Source organism: Dermacentor andersoni, chromosome 7, assembly GCF_023375885.2.
Source record: "Dermacentor andersoni chromosome 7, qqDerAnde1_hic_scaffold, whole genome shotgun sequence".
In the NCBI taxonomy this organism is placed as follows: Eukaryota; Metazoa; Arthropoda; class Arachnida; order Ixodida; family Ixodidae; genus Dermacentor; species Dermacentor andersoni.
Window position 1 is genome coordinate 8,792,254 of NC_092820.1, and position 20,325 is coordinate 8,812,578.

Sequence of the window (20,325 nt, forward strand, 5' to 3'; positions counted from 1 at the left end):
ACTACAGAATAGATACATCCTACTATACTGCAATTGTGGATGCAAGGTTACGTTTGTGAACCTCTGCATTTCCAGTACGCCGTGCATTATGTTTTGGCCATAAGCGCAAGCGGCACATTGGCTGCTGGTCACAGAAATGTCTCGCTTCACTCGTGTGGCGGTTAATATGTTCGATCTGCAATGCATTGCATGTAATAGTTCTAACCTGCTCTTCAACATAAACTGTAAGTCACCTTGAATTACAACGGGAAAAGATTACTAGGAAGAAAGATGAGGAGAGTGATAACAACTCAATGTTTTATTACACACAAGTGGGTATGCGTCCTTCGTTCGGTCAAAGAATTCTCATTATGCTAGTGTTACATTTATCAAACTAACCCTTAAGCTTCTTGATTTTTTGTCAGACCGCAAGCGTTCCAGTCTCTGCCTTCTTTTACAAAGTTTTTCATTTCAGACCCCTTTCAAAGGACACTCTTGTTGCCCTTCATCTAATATTTTACCCTGCACTGACCACATCCTGAAAGTTGGGGTCCCGATGTGCCATGCCTTCGCAGCGACTCTTTCCTCTGCAGGACAGGCGTCGACTGGCACTGCCTTTCCGCATAAGTCACACTCATCACCGACACAAAGAAGACGCTATACAGAATTACTTTTGCTGATATTCATACGCCATTTTGTTTTCTAGGCTCATTCCTTTCTGTAATGCCTTCGGGCCGTCGAAGTATTTGAAATGAACAACTATGTATACCAGGGGCTAGTATGTGTTGTATAAGCAGAACCATGTCACGTGCACAAGTAAGCAACACTCATGCGGATAATAACATTACCTCAATAACATTGTCAGCTTTTATGCTGATGTCTGCTGAACTTATCGAGCCAATCTGTTTAGCTCGGCTAGCGTCGCTTACTTGTGCATGTGATGTGCTTCTGTTGTACACGTGATGTACGTGTCAGCACCTGGTGTACATATACCCACTTCCTTGCAATAAAATGCTCAGTTGATAGCATCATCCCATTTTCCTGCGTCATCCTAGTCCTGTTTTTGCACTTTATTGTTAAGCATGCACAAGCCCAGCTGTCCATCCTGCTTGGAAAGAATATTTTGAGCATGCACTTCATCTCAGTCTGTGCACTTTCATCATCATCTCATTTGCTTCTTCGCTGGGCTCCACTACTGGTCGGAAAATAAGAGTGTGAATTGAACGATACTACAATACGCTTGCCACTGCATTAATTTAGTTCAAATTACAAAAAAAAAGGATGTCACTTTTTGTCTGCAGCATTAAGTAAAACACTTGGCACATTTCTTGTCCACTTTCACACACACACACACACACACACAAAAAAAAAAGACGCTATCATATGTGTACCTCACTGTCAGAGATGTGAGCTGCCATATGGTGTGGATGGGCTTTGCTGCCTGCCTACAGCTCAGTCTGGAGGAATAACGATGCAGACCAAAATATGCTATCTGGTCGCAAAATTTCAGCTGCTATCAGGCCTGCAGTGGGCAATAAGTCCTTTACAATAGCTTAAATAAAGGTGAATGACACTGTAATAAGAAAGCAGCAAGCTAATCGATTATACCACTGTCACAAGAGGCACTTCAGAGGCCTTCAAACCCAAAGTTTTTTTACTCAGTGGAGCATTGGCTGATGGTACATGGAAACATTTGATGGCCATCGAGTCAAAAGTCAATATACTTGACAGAGTTTCATGTAACTCTGTTGAAATCTGAGAGGCCTTTTAGTAACAGACGCACAACCTCTCGTAACTGAATTTTCAAACCAACACAACAATGAAATGTTTGCTGCCATAATAACATCCTCCAAAAATATATCAGCATCAATTAAAAATAATTCATATATGTGCCAATGTTGCTGTGAATTCTCCTTTTTTTTTTTATTTTCTTGTGCAACCCATCACACCACTCGTTCATAATGTGAAACAAGTGAACTCTCAATGGCTGTTGAAAACTTCGCGTGGCAGTAACACAACCCCATCGAGCTTAACATCAGTTTGACAGTTTCAAAGGCGCTCAACTCAAGGCCCTTTGGAACGCGCCTCTGCAACTCGGATATTAGAAACATGAAAAGTGTGTCAAGCTTCGAGATACACAAATTAGGGTGCAATGAGGAGCCCACAAGATGTGTAGACCTGGCTGCATCACATCAGCATTTTTTGCGCCTTGAAAAATGAAACAGCAGAATGCGATCCAGCTACCTAAACAGCGACGCACGCGGTAGTTTCAGTGAGCGCTGTGCCTTCATAGCGAACCCGTATTTATTTATTGCTCAGCACGCCCTGTTTTTCATTGTTGGCGAGGTATCGGGCCATGCGTTCTGTACATTTCTAATGTTAACTCATGCTGTTAGCTGAGCTGATCGCTTTCTACACTTGTAAAATATATATATATATATATATATATATATATATATATATATATATATATATATATATATATATCATGAGTAGCCAACAAACACTGACACCAAGGACAACATAGGGGAAATTACTTGTGCTTAATAAATGGAATGAAGAAACGATAAATTAATGGAAATTAGAGTGGATGAAAAAACAACTTGCCGCAGGTGGGAACCGAACCCACAACCCGCGAACCCGAACCCGCGAAATGCGAAGGTTGTGGGTTCGGTTCCCACCTGCGGCAAGTTGTTTTTTCATTCGCTTTAATTTCCATTAATTTATCGCTTCTTCATTCCATTTATTAAGCACAAGTAATTTCCCCTATGTTGTCCTTGGTGTCAGTGTTTGTTGGCTACTCATGATATGAATAATAATATCGGGCCCCTCGGTTAACCCCCTTTCTTCTCTTATATATATATATATGCGAATGAAATCCAACGGGACAGTGACACCACAAGCGCTGACATTGCACCCAGTTTTGCTACCACGATGCATACTTCAAACATGCGTCACGATATGCGCCTTCAGTCGCTTCGTACCGCGGTAGTGTAGGAAGCTTCTAGCATTCATGCAGGACCTCAATGAGGCTCCCTTCGCGTGCCATTACTTCTGCACTTTACCCAAGATCGGATGTGACGCCTGTAGTATGCCAGGCTTGCACTTCGGTTGCCATCTGCCGTTATCATGAACCTCTCTCTACCTACGGGATGCGCTCGCCTGAACGACTTGCGAGGAAAGTGGCAACCTTGACATAGACGGCGGAGCAGCAAGACACGAACGGCCACAAATTTTATATCTAGGAGATGGATAGTGTGGACATCGAAATGCATTAGTACACAACTAGCATTTCCCTCGGACCACGCAAGACGGTCAGTAACTCGCTTCCTCACACAAGATCCGGCCGTGAACAACCGTTGGAAGCGTTTGTCACTACTGCGACAGAACGTAAACAACAGCAACGCTGCCTCAGAGTTTGGTGTCCAGTATAAAGTCACTGTGCGTACGGTGCGAACGCAGAACACCCACCGGTAAATGTGAGCTGGTGCCACCTGTTTCGCAGTAGATTTGCACCTCTACATAGAGCAAGCCTTCAAGCTCCTGGGAATACAAAACAGCTGAGCAACAATCCACCACATATGACGAACGACGCATGCGACTGCGGATTTGAGTTGACTTCTGACTAGTGTCTTATGACTGCCATTCGTAAACGAGTGTCATCATCATGAAAATCATAGAAACGCGACGAAACGTAATAATTGGACTGCGTGCTCGTATTAATGCTCGAACAAACATTTTGAAGTTGCTTTTTCAGTTTTATTGCAGACGGAGCTCGGCTTTTTCTGCCAATCATAACTTGCGCGCAGCCGCTTTTCTGACAAGTGGCGATAGCATGGAGGAAGGAAACTCAGGAGAGGCCCTGACGTCACTGTTTGTGAAGCTAAAGTGAAGCCGGAAGTTGGCGTTGCTGTTGCTCCGCCTATCGGGCCAGCTCTTCTCTCTTGTTTACATTTCTCGCGAAACCACGCGAGAAATGGATGCACTTTCTGGTGCATCCACCCCTGAATCCTCGGAAGAAGCGGCGATCGCGCTTGCCCTCACACGCAATGATGCTCGGTACGTCCTTACCGACTCAAAAACCGCACTCCTAAATTTTACACGAGGACGAGTCCACGAGACCGCCTTCCGCATTCTCAGCTCGCCCTCCGCAAACCCGCCCCGCCATGTGGAACTGATCTGGGTGCCTGCGCACTCTGGAAACCCCGGCAACGAAGCCGCCAACGACCACACCCGAGGTCTCGTCAACCGGGCGGCAGCGGATTCGGAGTCGAGCTCTTCCCGGGAGCGCAAGCACTCGTTCAGCGAGCTGACCCATGCAAATCGCGCCAAACGACTGGCCAATCCCGTGGACTGGAGATGCCTTTGAACTATTGCCTTGAACTATGGCAAAGACTGCTGCAACGCGGTGCTCCCCAGACGACCCCACACAGAATCGACTCCTGCAACGCACGGAAGTGACGTCACTAAATGTCAACGTCACATGCACGCGTATTTTCGTTTTTCGAGGGCGCGTGGTTTGATTGTTTGTTCGCACGTGACATTCAGTACGCATCCCGTCAGCCGCGCTTGCGGGTCGTGCTTTTCTGCTGCCGCTGGTGCTGGACCCAAGGCCTGGTTCTGCTGCATTCTCGCAAGCCTTTGACATCATCCTTTTATATGCGCGAAAGCTGCTTTGCAGGGTTATCTTATATTTGCTAGCGTTATATATATCTATTCTAATAAGTATTTTGATGGTATTTTGATTGTGTTAGTCGCGTATTTGCCGATCTTGCTGTCCTTGTTCGCGACCTCTTCCTTTGTTCAACCCTAGCGCGGATTTCCCTGATTCAACGTATATATAGTGCTGACTAGAAGGTAGCCTCCTTTCGTTTGTGAAAAAGCTCAGATTTATTTTCTCGCAGTCTTTCTTTTTCTTCTAGGTGTCATTTGAGATTGCACTGCTTGCAACATGACACGTGTTTTGGTTGCCGGTGACTCGATGGTGAAATACGCGGACCAGTATTTCCCATCGCGTCGTAGTTTGTCAGTCAGTGTTGCCGCGCATAGAGGAGTAAGGATTGAGCATTTGCTGTCAATGATTGCTGACAAGCTAGCTGGTTTTGATGTTGTCATTGTGCACGTTGGCACTAACAACACTGTTGACAGTGTCAGCGTGTGCATGGACAAGTATCGCCAGCTCGCTCAGGGGATCATTGAGAGAAATCCCATGGTGCATGTAGCTTTTTCTGCCATTCTTCCTCGGGGGCAGAATCAGTACAGCTCATGGGAAGCTCAGTCCTCATGGTTGCATGACCTGAATGGTAACTACAAAAGGATTAACAGTGCCCTGATGCAGTACTGCCACGAGTGCGGCTACACATTCCTGGGTGGTCTCGTGGACAACTGGCCCAGTTGCCTGAGCAGAGATGGTGTCCACGCGAGCCGCTTTGGTAACAAGGTGCTGGCAGACTTCCTGTACCAGGGGGCCTGCACCCTGTCCATCCATCTGGAGAGAAGCCGCATCCAGCAGTCCTACAAGGAGACCCAGGCACCTTCTTCATGGACCAGTTGGACTCGGCAGGACAGCATCCCTGCCATCTCCGAGGCTGACTTTCCCCCGCTTGGTTTGCATATTTTAATTTCTTCGCATGCAGCAAGTGGACCTTCCACAGCACCAGCTCCTGTCTGGAAAGCCAGCACTGCTCCTTTGCAGAGGCACGGCACCAACCAGCCTACCAGAACCCTTCAAGGTGCTGGATTTTCACTTGTTGGCGATGTCCGTGTCCGTTGCAAGGGAAGCAAGGCTTGGTTCACCTGGGACAGCCTGCCTTCCCCCACTTTCCATGGCACAAGTGTACCAAGTAGGGGAAAAGCCGAGGGGAGGTCTGCTGAGCCAATGATCCCTGGTCGAGGTGCAAGCACCACTTGTGTCTGGAAAACTAGGAGAGCCACACAAAAGCATGAGAGTGCTCCTGTTGTGTGCTCACCTGTGGGGGAAGGAGAGGCCAGTGCTCAAGAAGCAGCTGTGCCAGAGGCTGTCTCCCACTGTGGCGACAGGGAGTGGAAAGTGGTAGTATCGAGGAGGAGGCGGAAGGCTGCAGCACTGCACAAGCAAGAATGGAGCTGTGACCTGGCTGCAGATAGGAAAGGCAAAGTTCTTGCTGTGACAGCTGCCAAGTTCTTGAAGTTCGCTTCACCTTTGAAAGCAGTTGTTAGCCAGAAACAGACATGCATTAACAGTATAAAGTCTGAGTCTGCTCCTTCTGCTGTCTCTGGTAGCAAGCTTGAAGGACATGCCAGTGCCCCTCATGACGCCATTTGTGATAGTTTTGGCAAGGTGCAGCATGTGGCTAGCAGGCAGAATAAAGACTGCTTGGTAGTTGCTATGGCTGAGTGCAGACCTGTCATAAATGGTGTTCCAAATGAGGTCATTGTCTGCAAATGCTGTAGGTCAGAAACAATGCAAGATGGAGGGCAGATGACGAGCAATCCTGGCACAGAGGCTGGTGACCTTGACAAAGCTGCGTGCATTGCTCCCACGCGACGTAGGTGTTGTGAGGCTGCTTTGACATCCAGCTGCAGGCCTGCCAGCTCTGATGCCCAGGCTGTTTGTGAAGGAGCTGGTGCTAACACAACCAGAGTTCCTAACACTGTCACTTTATTGCATGGTGGAGGCAGCAAAGTTTATTTAAATGCAACATTTGATAATTTTATTTCTTTCAGGCAAAGCTTTGATGAATGGTGCAGGGAGGGCAAGCACATAGTCACAATAAGTAGGTCTCATAGAAGTCCATTTGCAACAGAATCTAAAGAGTTTGAGTATATTAGGATTTCATATAGCTGTGTTCATGGTCGTGCTATAAAACCAAGAGGCACAGGAAAGCGACCCAAGCAAGCATACAATGGTACTGGTTGTGAAATGGCAGTTTCGGTAAGCCTGTGCAAATCACCTACTCTTCACTACAAAATAACCAAGCTGCAATCTAAGCATAATCACGCCACGAAGTATTATGACTTGTATCCTCAAAGCAGGCTTCTAAACGATGCAGAGAAGGTAGAATTCTTTGATTTTGCCAAATGTAATATTGGCCCAAAGTATTTTAAAAGTTTGGTCGAACAGAAAACGGGCAAGAAATTAACTACAAAAGATGTTAACAATTACAAGCAAAGGTTTTCTATTCCTATTCGCAACGAGCAGGCTCACGGACAAATGGTTTTGGAAAAAATAGACACCTTGTTAGCAAATAATCCAAACTGGGTCGTTCACTATGAAAAGAATCAAAGTAATAACCTGCAATTTGTGTTACTTCAGACAACGCACATGCGTGAGATTTTGGAAAAGTACCCAGAGATTTTATTTATTGATGGAACATATAAAGTAAACATTGAAGGCTATATCTTGTACTCTATATTGGTTGAAGATGGTGGAGGTCGTGGGAGACCTGTGTGTTATGCCTTTTTGCAGAATGAAACGACTGAAATTGTGCAGGCTATGTTTGCCAAGTTTGCAGAGTTTAACCCGTTCATTGTATCTGCTTGCAGAGTAGTCATGATAGATAAAGACATGAACGAGCTACGCATTTTGACCAAGATTCTTCCTAATTCTGAAATTTTGTTGTGTACATGGCATGTGCTGCAATGCTTTCAGCAAAAAGTCAATGAGAAAGCTAGACTGCAGCGTGATCAGTTACTCCCTCTATTAAAAAAAATTGTTTATTCCTTCACTGTGCAGGACTACTTAGACAGGCTTGCTGAGCTCGAAGCTATGGCGTCTAAAGATTTTATTTCTTATTACATGCAGAACTGGCACTCCTGTAAAGAAATGTGGGTACATGCATATCGGCAGAAACTTCCTACATTTGGTAATAACACGAATAATCGCATTGAGTGTCACAATCAAAAAATTAAAAGTTATCTCACTTCAAGCATGCATTTGGTTCAAGCAATAGAAGCATTAGTAAGTTATATTGAGAAGGATTTCTTGTCTCTACAATTTTCCAAGTTTAAGGAAATGAAGCTGAACTTAAATGTAAATGATGTCAGCGAGCCATTTCAACTAGCCTTGGCCCGTAATTGCACTTCTGAGGCCACAAGTAAAGTACTTGAGCAGTATGAACGGTTTAAAGAAGTAGGTTATTTGGTTACTTCCACTGCTAATTCTTATGTAGTGGCTTCAGCAAGTTCTGAGCACAGTGTTTCATGATGCCTGACGCGTTGCATGTGTGCTTTTTATAATCAGTACAGTTTGCCTTGTGCACACATTATAGCAGCTCGCCATTTTGCCCAGCAAGACCTTTTTGACAAAGCATGCATACCAGACAGGTGGTGTAAGGATCATTTCCTGAGTGACAGCTGCATGGTCTCAAGTGCCACACCAGTGGTGACAAGCAGCATTCAGCTGCTGCCATCTGTGAAGCTCGACACTGCTCAAGAAAAGTATTCTTACACCTACAAGAGGCTTTGTGAAATGTCCAAGACTGTGGCTAATGTATTATCTAATTGTGGTGAGAAGGAGCTAATGGAAAAACTTGCATCATGCGAGGCATTCTTCAGAAACTTAACCACCTTTCCTAGTAATCAAATTACAGTTAGCTTACAAGGTACACCAGCTCCATTACCCCAGTTGACTGCTACAAGCAGTTGCAGGCATTCGAAAAGTACAAAACTTAATGTACCTTTGGTAAAAGCAAGAAGAGGACGGCCAAAGAAAGTCAAAGCTGTTAAGCGTAAGTTTTTGCCATCGCAAAAGCAAATGGTAAGCCTTGCAATGGTGACAGCAGACATGTTAAATGTCTGCAAACGCTACTCTCTTTCAGATGCCGATTTAAATGCTTTAGTACAGGGCACCTCAATATCAGACAGCCTGATTATTGTAGCACAATACTTGATTCATAAAAAGTTTCCTCACTGGGATGGCTTTCAAGATGTGCTACTTGGCCATCGTTTACTATTTACTAAAGTAGAAAGCCCTTTTATTCAAATCTTGCATGTCCGAAATCCCAATCACTGGCTTACGGTAACCAATGCTGACGCTGATGAAAACAGTCTTTGTATATGACTCAATTGACCAAGGTACTCCTTCTGATGCCATCAGGCAAATCTGTCACATGCTAAAATTGCAGTCACCAACGCTGACCATTTGCACTAAAGGGGCACAAAACCAGTGCAACACGCTTGACTGTGGCTTGTTTGCAATTGCAAATATGTATTATTTAGCATCAGATTGGAGACCAGAAAATTTAAACCTTAGTCAGAGTATGCTGCGCAGACATTTGCTGAAATGCATACAAAAAGGCAACATGGAAGATTTTCCACTCACAAGCTCCCCCACTACTCGTGTGCGGCCAAAAGATTGTATTTATGAGTTGCATTGTGTATGCAGGCAACCGCTGTATGGCAGAAAAGTACTGGACATTTCTTGTGCATACTGTTCAAAAACCTTTCACAGGGAATGCCTTCGCCTTTTACCAGATAATATGGATAAAAAAATAATTGTGTGCTCTAACTCATGTTTGGCTAGTGCCAAGGAAAAAATCCACACTTGTAGTACGTAGCATTTTTCTCTTTGTACGGCTTTAGCCAAACCTGACTATAACAAACCAGCATAAAGTGAATTATCCTGTATATTGCACACACAAAACTTCCTGACTGATACTCATGCAAAACACTCACTTGTAACAGAGGCCTTTTTTTTCGTACTTTTTTTTAAAATACTGCCTAAATGTTAGAATACTCGAAAACATACCAGCAGTGTACTTCAAGCAAGCTCCTATCGAGTCTCTATTTTGAGTGACTGGCAAGCTGTTTAAGGCTAAAGATTGCTGTCTACTATGCATGGTTTTGTTTACAAAAATGCAGGTAACTCTGACTTAATTTTTCCACTGAGGACAACAAATTCATGTAGGACAAACACAATACAAAAGTTTGTTTCCTTTCGTTATAGGTGCATTTGGATTTGAGGAATTACCTGATATAAGGAACCTATCTTTAGTGCATAGGCCAGTTTGTTATAATCGGGTTTCAGTGTATCTACAAGCTACCAGTAAACACTGACACAAACCGGTGATGTGAAACTTTTATTGTTCCAGAGCCCCGTTAGCAATATGCCTGTATACTTCGATGCTGTTAAGAGGTTTATTTGTTAATTATCGATGCATTAACTTAGATCCATTAGCAGCTGTGCAACTGCTTTATGGTTACCTGCGGCATCGGGATTGCTTAGGCCCAACCACAAGGAACAAGTTTACAACATATTTTTGGCCGGCTATTTGATTTGACGTGGGCACAATTCAGCATCTAGAGCATCAACCCCAGCATCTCATCATTCTTGACGATGGCAGCTGGCGTCAACAATCCGTCAGGAATGTGTTTCTTGTGGTTGAAACTTTAATGTGGGCAGGTTCACTTTGTATTATTCAATTTGAAAACCTGATCAATCTGCTTCTAAGTAGTAGCAAGTATTTTGGATATTCAACTGTGTTACAAAATTTGCTTGCCATCGGTCTGGTACTGCTTTAGCAACCGAAATCTGTACTGACATTGCCCCATTACCTTCCCGTTGCCGCAAGTCTCTCGGCGGAGCCTGACCGCTACAGAGCGCATTTTCGGGTGGCGGATAGAGAAAACTCTTGTCATGAAGCTGCGCTAAGCAGCTTCATGCAAGACAGGCACTTGTGCCCGCGGACCAACAGGCTAAGAAAATCCTCAACAGCAGCACTCGGGTTGTCACAGTGACATGTTCATCTCGGAATGCAAGTTGCAGATTCTTTTTAATCCTTTGTACTTCACCTGCGTTTTTTTCCCTCTTGTACAGGTCCACTGATGTACCAGCTGCATGCATTCACACTACCATCAAGTCATCAGGAGCGTCTGCACCTCTATCTAAATATTACACTATTGTCTAAGGTGGAAAATGAGACTTGTATATTTTGCTGTAATGGTTCTGCCAATAAAAGATTGATTATACATATTTCTTTTCTTGCAAAGCTGGCATTGTGTATGTAACAGGCCAGTGCAGCATATAAGCTATAACTTTTTTTTTGCAGATGCATAACACTCACCTGCTATGAAACCAACTTGCACTGCATAGTTAATATGAAACACAGAAGATGATTGTGCACCATCTTGAGTGCCTTCACATTCTTATTTAGTAATATTTTGCATCAGCTATGCAGCACAACTTGGCTTCCATGTTGAAGAACAAACTAGCCTACACACGTTTCCTTTTGCACTAACTACGTTAAGTATGTGCCAATTAATTCCTAGGCGAGTCTTTTTAAATACTCCTCCTTGATCAGGTGCTTGTCACTGTCAAAATTGAGGCAAGGTATAGCTTTGTCTACAATTTTTATTGGTTATGAACACAAATGAACAGAGACAGCATTTAAAAAATTCATGCTAAAGGGCAGCACTCTACAACAACCCAACACTCAAGTCCAGATTACACTGTTTTGCAATAAACTTGAAAAACACAACACACATTTACTGTTCGGTTGTCTTTCACTGTTGCATGGGTGATCAAGTATTGGGCCCCTGTACCTAAAGAATTGTAACACAATTCAGTCATCCAAATTACATTTTTGCGTGCACTATGCATACATTTCTTTTTTCTAGAACACTTTCTGGGTATCCCATAGACATTTCGCTGCAAGACATGTGCATATTACATGGATGTTCAGTGAACGTCTAGAAAAGGGCATTTTGAATGTTACCTGAAAACAGCCTCAATATTAATTCAAAGTTATTCTTAGTTTGTTTGACTGAAAGAATACAGCACATTTTTATGGTGCACGACACTGTAGCCCATCTAAATGTTACTTTAATGCAGCAGAGAAATCTGCGCTGATTAAAAGAGCTGTATAAAGGGAACCTGTTTCACTACATGAAATGGGTATGAAAAGGTGACATATCTGAGGGATAAAAATAATTTCAAGTTCACAATTGGTATAACTTGGTGTAGAGCACTCGCCTAAATAAACCTTCCCATTCTTTGTTCACATACTGACTTCCACTACACTATAACACTGTTGAGCATGCAACAATTTTCAATTAAATAAGTAGCAAAGTGAAAGCTCATCTGTATTAAACATCTAGAGGAAAAGCTACAAAAAAATGTGGTGTGGAGAAAATGCGTAAACATGCACAACTCAAGCATTTCGTGATTAAGCGACTAGAAATTTATGGCTTTTTATTATTTCGCTGCAAGCTAAGCTAACCAATAAAAACTAAGACTTACACAGCATGCTTTGCCACATTGAAATTCATATCACCCTGTTGTTTGGATACTTCAGGTCACGTGTAGCTGTTCTAGGTACTCTAAGGCTTCCACCATAAAGTGAACCCGTATGGCTTAAAGTGCCTTTTCTCTGCACCAAGACAGAATTGTAAATAATCATGTGAAAGTTACTACACACTTCTTTCCTTGGCATTTCAGAGTTGGTAGAGCACACTTAACATACTCGTAGTGCAAAAATTTATTCGTTGACTGCCCCACTAAACATCCTACCATGCTGCGGTGAAAACTATGCACTTGACCCACCCCCTTTCCCCCGTGCCTAACCCCATAGGTCATGTGCAGAGTGTCACAGAATTCTGTTTCGAGGATCCTTTGCATGCGCTAATGTTTCTCCAGCCATTGAGCATAAGTAAATTAAAAAAAACTAGACTAAAACATAGCACTGCTAACTGTCTAAGTATGCAATAGGTTGTGATGATTGTGACATTTCTATGCATGTGTAATTTTGCACATACTCATTTATCAAAGTGACCTTCCTATAACTTGTACCTCCCACAAACTTGTGATTTCATGCACACAGTGACACAATCGTACACACTCAACCCACCTCCAAAGTGGGTGAAGTACATCCATAAGGCTATAAAGGAGTGTGTGACTGATGGTGGGATTGAATCCTTCTTCTAGCAAATGGCCCAATGTTCTAACCATCATCATCAGCCTGGTTACGCCCACTGCAGGGCAAAGGCTTCTCCCATACTCCCCAACAACCCCGGTCATGTACTAATTGTGGCCATGTCGTCCCTGCAAACTTCTTAATCTCATCCGCCCACCTAACTTTCTGCCGCCCCCTGCTACGCTTCCCTTCCCTTGGAATCCAGTCCGTAACCCTTAATGACCATCGGTTATCTTCCCTCCTCATTACATGTCCGGCCCATGCCCATTTCTTTTTCTTGATTTCAACTAAGATGTCATTAACTCGCGTTTGTTCCCTCACCCAATCTGCTCATTTCTTATCCCTTAACGTTACACCCATCATTCTTCTTTCCATAGCTCGTTGCGTCGTTCTCAATTTGAGTAGAACCCTTTTCGTAAACCTCCAGATTTCTGCCCCGTAGGTGAGTACCGGTAAGACACAGCTATTATACACTTTTCTCTTGATGGATAATGGCAACCTGCTGTTCATGATCTGAGAATGCCTGCCAAACGCACCCCAGCCCATTCTTATTCTTCTGATTATTTCCGTCTCATGATCCGGATCCGCCGTCACTACCTGCCCTAAGTAGATGTATTCCCTTACCACTTCCAGTGCCTTGCTACCTATTGTAAATTGCTGTTCTCTTCCGAGACTGTTAAACATTATTTTAGTTTTCTGCAGATTAATTTTTAGACCTACTCTTCTGCTTTGCCTCTCCAGGTCAGTGAGCATGCATTGCAATTGGTCCCCTGAGTTACTAAGCAAGGCAATATCATCAGCGAGTCGCAAGTTACTGAGGTATTCCCCATTAACCTTTATCCCCAATTCTTCCCAATCCAGATCTCTGAATACCTCCTGTAAACACGCTGTGAATAGCATTGGAGAGATCGTATCTCCCTGCCTGACGCCTTTCTTTATTGGGATTTTGTTGCTTTCTTTATGGAGGACTACGGTGGCTGTGGAGCCGCTATAGATATCTTTCAGTATTTTCACATACGGCTCGTCTACACCCTGATTCCGTAATGCCTCCATGACTGCTGAGGTTTCGACAGAATCAAACGCTTTCTCGTTATCAATGAAAGCTCTATATAAGGGTTGGTCATATTCCGCACATTCCTCTATCACCTGATTGATAGTGTGAATATGGTCTATTGTTGAGTAGCCTTTACGGAATCCTGCCTAGTCCTTTGGTTGACAGAAGTTTAAGGTGTTTCTGATTCTATTTGCGATTACCTTGGTAAATAGTTTGTAGGCAACTGACAGTAAGCTGATCGGTCTATAATTTTTCAAGTCTTTGGCGTCCCCTTTCTTATGGATTAGGATTATGTTAGCATTCTTACAAGATTCCGGTACGCTCGAGGTGATGAGGCATTGCGTATACAGGGTGGCCAGTTTCTCTAGAACAATCTGCCCACCATCCTTCAACAAATCTGCTGTTACCTGATCCTCCCCAGCTGCCTTCCCCCTTTGCATATCTGCCAAGGCTTTCTTTACTTCCGGCGTTACCTGTGGGATTTCGAATTCCTCTAGACTATTTTCTCTTCCATTATCGTCGTAGGTGCCACTGGTACTGTATAAATCTCTATAGAACTCCTCAGCCACTTGAACTATCTCATGCATATTAGTGATGATATTGCCGGCTTTGTCTCTTAACGCATACATCTGATTCTTGCCAATTCCTAGTTTCTTCTTCACTGCTTTTAGGCTTCCTCCGTTCCTGAGAGCATGTTCAATTCTATCCATATTTTACTTCCTGTGTTCTAACCGTTAACACATCCTTGCACATACACTTCTCTTGTGCCAAAGTCACTCTTTGAAACATCTGGTGCATGCAAAACATGCCAGTTTCTCGCATTCTTCCCTCTTGACAGCTGGTACTTTGAGATGATGTGTTAGACTGCACTGCCTTTGGGATCAGGCTACATTTTCTGCTAGATCCTTCAAAGCGGTTGAAGTTCACCTACAATGATATCACATTCAAAGTAATAAACTAACATTGTCCCAGTAAAATCCGATTAGTGGGTCCTTGCAGCTGTTTATATTATGCATTAATGTGTCATGCTCTCAATGTGTCAAGCACCTAGAAGTGACACCACTATGTTTTTTAAGTCCAACCTTTCACCTGTCTGCCAATCATGTATGTCGGCATTATGAGCAGAGAAGAAATCATGCTCACTCGACTGGCACACCCAGCTTAGCCTGCTCAAACTTAGTGGAGCAAGGTCTTGTTAACTCATCAATGTATTAAAAACTCCATCAAAATGTGTTCACACTAAATCAGGTGTCACACCTGAAGCGGTCTGCGCTGGACGCATGAAAGAAGACTAAGGAATGGGCTAGGGGAGAAGTGAGAAGGAAGTTGGAATAAATGGCGGACGACACCCGTCTCACTTAGATTATGTCATTTTTGTTGCCGTTCTAGTTAGGAACGCTACAACACTTTCAGAACTGATGGCAGGGTGCGAAGTGGAAGAATGGTAGTAGAACAGTCACGATACCACTTTGCTTGAGCAAAGTTTCAGTAGAGCTAAAACCGAGTTCAAGCATGCCTAGTGCATCAATTAATGCAGCTTTCACTGGGAAAGACATGACAGGGTGCTGAGTGCAAGCAGAACAGAGAAATGAGTTGCTGCATCATGCTGTATGAAATGGTGCCACTGTGGGCAGGAGGAAGTGGCTTGATACAGAAGAAAACGGTTCAACGAAGGATTACTCGGTTGCATGGCGATGGAGCAAAAACAGCGGCCGAGTGCACCCGCGTCTAGGGCAAGCTGCCTCGGTGTTCTCCGGTTACGGATACTAGAACTGAACACGTTGCACCATCTGGGGCGGTATGCCCCATACTATGAAAGAACTCAGCCATCAGCAAGAGCATGGAGTTTCCTACTAAACTGAGTACAGGGACTTCCCTTGCACCACACATCGGCACACATTTCAGTGCGAACACCCAACGCGCGTAAATTCGATGTTAGTTTGCAGTGGCGGCGCTGTGGACTCATTGTTTAGGAGCAGCAATAACTATTCGTTACTACATAATAAGTGCAAATTTTCTCGGACGCAGTACCAAATCCCGCACTAGAAATGATGTTTGCAAAACGCGCTACTTGTCCATCCAGACGCGGAACAGTTATAGCAAGCCGAAAGCAGACGCACTTGCTTAGATACAAATATTGTAAAACTCGTAACCGCATCGTAAAACTCACCGTCAGACTCATCATTGTTGAAAAGCGTTAAGAAGCGACTGCCACGCTTCAAATTTAAACAACGCGCATAAGAGACGCGAACTCACGAACACTACGATTCGCTAGGACATAAGAGGATTGGATTGACTTGCAATGCTTGCCCGGATCTCTTTCGTACCTGAACAATGTGGGTGTTACCGCTGGTTTCAGCATTTCATTTGTTTATTATTACGCGCCGGTTCTGCTAGAAGCGGTGTCAAGCGAAAGTTCTGCGACATCGCTACCCGCTTTGCATATCCAATGCTCGGTCAGCTACGTACGATGCACAGCGCCAATGCGTATAATACATTACGTTCCCTCTAGGTCAGTCATTGTTTACGGCTTTTCAACGCACATGCCTGCTAAACGCTTTTCCTGTGAGAGAATCACACTCAAGTCTTATGTGAAGCGGAAACTCGAACGTACAGGCTCAATTTACAGAAGCATAATAAAACATTCGAAAAAGCGCCGGCTATGGCTGATGACTGCTGCTGCACGCTTCACAGCATGATTACCATTCATTCCGTAAAGAGCACTTATTCATTCATCAAAAGAAACCTGCACAGCCTTATCATTGATCTAAAAAATAGCCTATGCCTGTGAAGCTGCGAGCTCAGTATGAAGTTTCATTGCCTCTCCACACATAATTAAACGCTTTAGTGCATGAAATTCTATCAGACCATGCGATGTTATTAGAATTTATGAAGCTTCACAGCCCTACACAGGCGTTGAGGTAAAGCCCTCGACAGACGCAAACAAATCGTGGAATCGAACGAATGACTCCACAGTGCGCTTGTGCTTAATGTGAATGTAACTATTTGCTGCCGCTCCGCTCAAGATTCAGTCTCAAAGCGTGAAATTCGGTCATATCGTGCGACATAATAACAAACTTGTCGAACTTCACCGCAGTGCCCAAGCGTTGAGGTAAAGCCCTCGGCAGACGCAAACATATCGTGGAATCGAACGAGTGACTCCACAGTGCGCTTGTGCTTAAGGTGAATGTAACCATTTGCTGCCCCTCCGCTCAAGATGCCGTCTCAAAGCATGAAATTCGGTCATATCGTGCGACATAATTACAAACTTGTCGAACTTCACCGCAGTGCCAAGCGTTGCGGTAAAACCCACGGCAGAAGTAGGGCTGCATGAAATGCCATGAAAGCACAGGTGGCGCTTTTGCGCGTGATGTGAAGTGAAAACATTTTGTGCCACTCTGCACAAGTTTGCATCTCAATGTGTCTTTTTCAGGCAGACCAGGTGATGTCGTTACAACTCCGTCAAGCTTAACAAGACTACACAAGCATTGCCATAAATCTTGCAGCAGAAGTAGCTAAGGTATTAGTAAACTTAATTAATACATGGGCAACGCTGAGCGCCGACGGTAAATGCAAACATTATTTCTGTCATTGCACGCATGTCTGTGCATAGCTGCTTGAAACGAAGGAAGTGCTGCACGTGCCTTGCAATATTAGTTATATCAACTTTTACACACGTCACTGCAAAACTTAAGGATTCTATAACTTGTGTGCTTAGTCAAAATACAAAAATAGTGAATCAATAAAAAGTGTTTTTAGTCATGAGATGAGCGAAAACATTCCATGCCTTTTTGCACACAAATCACAGCATGTATAAAAAAAACTGAAAATTTCAAGAAACTCCTGGTAGATATGTGCAACTTTCAGATAATAGCATGTATGCCAAGATAGCATCAGTTGTCAAAATTAAGAAGTATCTTTCAACTCCTCACAGTCTGTCACTCCCTTTGTGCAAAGCACTGTGAGCTCTCTCTGCTGCAGCCTTCTTGGCACAGCGCTCCTATGTCACTTCGTCAGAGCCACTGAGGAGAAAAAAATAAGACAAAACCAATTTTATACCTGAGCTGGCTGCCAGCCATCACTACCACCTAGGGGCCCTCAACGCTTGACATGATGTCAAGCAAGCTTCACTTTTCAGCTGTCCCCTGCCTCCAAGCAATCTTTTTGCGCCTTTCTTGCTTATAATATAAGCGGCGAAGTTATGCACACAGTACGTAAGCCACAACATTCAGCAATTATAAGTGACATTATTCTCATGCACTTAAACCTAAGCATTTTATTGTTGCAGCTTTAATATTGAATAGGCATGCTTGGATAGTGAAATTTGCTGATTGAATCGATAGCAATATTCAGGAAAAATTACCTCTGAATATTGAATCAAATATTGAATATTCCCAATTTCTAAAATAACGAAATGAAAAATGCCGTAGAGTCTGTTAAGGAAAAAAAGACTTCCTGGCCTTTTTGGATGCATATAGTGCCATTAACAACTAGATGTCAAGTCAACTAGGAAGCTTGTAAATGAGAAGCAAAGGAAAGCACAATCATATCTGGTGCATAATGACCATGCATGACACAAATAAAATAAAATGAGCAGCATGTCCCAGACACATGTAGTAGAGTATAGTAGAGTATACAGCTCAGTGAAGGAGTTAAGGGCAATACTGCAGCCCTGCATATCATGTTGAAGGAATCCAAGCATATAGAGAGATTGACCAAACATAAATTGCTTTGTCTAATTAGACAGAGCAAATGCAAAGTCTTCCTAAGGCACGACATGCTTACTCAACTATAGCATGTAAATGACCTCCTCCATATCTTTGTTTAGAAACTGGATCATCTGCGCAACAATCACAGTTGTCCTGCACTATAACCATTCAACGATTCTTCATTTATATCAGTCTTCCTCCTTGTAGACTGCAAGAAGTGTTGTTGTCTTTTACAGTATTCGAACAAAACAAATGTACTATTCGACAACTTCAAATAGTGAATTCTCGAATCGAATACGAATTGAATAGCAAAGACTATTTGATTCATATTCAAAATTTTGAATATTTGCACACTCCTATTATGAAATTGCAAGATTGGCTTGTAATCGCAATATATGTGGCAAATTTTCTATTAAAAAAATGTGGGTTAGCCCCCGCATGCATCTCATTTCACAGCCAATCAACCATCACTTAATTTCCTTGCATTGCTGCTGTTCACTCTGTCTTTTATACATTGCCACATTTGCACTGATAATAGTTGCTACTGGACATATCAATTTTATCTGCAGCATGATGTATAATGTCCTATATATTAACAAGGAATAGATGATACTAGAAATTATCAGTTATCATATATAATATACAAGACAGTTAACTGATAATCTATAAGAGTACCAAAATTGGTGCTAGAGGAAAGGAGGGCAGCAATGTGCAGCAGAGGATTGGGAGGTGTAATTCGAGATAGCATAACTGCACTGTCCTAGAATGGAGTCAGCTAATTCAAAGCAAGGATATGACTGAAGCTTTCAATGCAGAAGCAGACATAAATTGGTTAATGAAGTTAATGATGGCCATGTATGCACCTTGAAAAACATGGGAGCTTGAATATAAAAATTAAGTGTACCCAGCAGCACAGATTGGATTCAGATTGTACTTAGGCACAGAGGATGGCCTGTCTCTCCTGCCAGATGGTGTCCTGCTTGTCTCCCCTCACAGCCACTAGTTGTGGACGGTGGTGGCAACTGATACAACCAATGCATGCAATAATGCAGAACATAATTTAGGTAATTTTTGAAACATGGAAGACTTTTGTCTACCAAAGCAGGTAACAAAAGTGGTACTCATATTTTTGAGTCTGAGAAGAATTAGTGTGTATGTAAATTGTTTTCATATTGGGTCCTAGCTCTGCTTCAAACCACAGTGTGCCACATGGCTCTGTTCTGGCCCCCTTGCTGTTCATCATTCGTCCTGCATGGAGGCTTCAAGACATCACAAGCGTTGAGTTCTTTATTTATGCTGATGACATGACGATTTGATCAACGTATGGGAATCTTGATATGCAATTTAACAGCTGCAAAATGCTCTTGACATACTCACTGAATATGCAGAGACTGTTGGTCCCCAACTATATATAAGAAAGTCCTGCTGCATTCATGTTACTAACAATTAAGATAAGGAGAAGTAAGGTCAGTCTTCAAAACTGACTTTGAGGTAGGAATCAACCCATCAGTCATGCTAACAATTCATGAGCTACCTCTCCTTAGCCTTGGAATTCATCTTTCTGGTTCAGGCTTGAACTAGCCTAGGCCAGTCTGGAAGCCATCGACCTTGACTTTGGACTTAGTATACGGAATTCAACCAAGTGCTGGTAGAGCTCCCACTGAGGTGACACAGCAAATTGCAAGTTTTTTTA

The 20,325-nt window shown here is 43.2% G+C and overlaps 2 protein-coding genes across 4 annotated transcripts in view; one reads left to right on the forward strand and one right to left on the reverse strand.

The window, feature by feature from the left end:
• Atg14 (autophagy related protein 14) overlaps nt 1-3,608 on the reverse strand; it is a 166,105-nt gene extending 162,497 nt beyond the window's left edge. Inside the window, exon 1 of the mRNA XM_050182404.3 lies at nt 3,451-3,608. Coding sequence (XP_050038361.1) covers nt 3,451-3,576 — 126 coding nt within the window. The 5' untranslated portion in view covers nt 3,577-3,608. The remainder of the gene's footprint in view (nt 1-3,450) is intronic.
• Nucleotides 3,609-4,369: 761 nt separating this feature from the next.
• LOC126535588 (uncharacterized) lies at nt 4,370-10,926 on the forward strand. Of its 3 annotated transcripts, XM_055073230.2 has the most exons (3): nt 4,370-5,585; nt 8,280-8,397; nt 10,775-10,926. In XM_055073230.2, exons 1-3 carry the CDS (start codon nt 4,931-4,933, stop codon nt 10,863-10,865), a joined length of 864 nt encoding a protein of 287 aa, XP_054929205.1. In that variant the 5' UTR covers nt 4,370-4,930; the 3' UTR covers nt 10,866-10,926. The 3 variants fall into 3 exon arrangements, with proteins under 3 accessions (XP_054929205.1, XP_054929206.1, XP_054929204.1); XM_055073231.2 differs by lacking the exons at nt 8,280-8,397; nt 10,775-10,926 and adding an exon at nt 5,675-6,570; XM_055073229.2 differs by having other exon boundaries at nt 4,371-5,585; nt 8,280-10,926.
• The last annotated feature ends 9,399 nt before the right edge of the window (nt 10,927-20,325 follow it).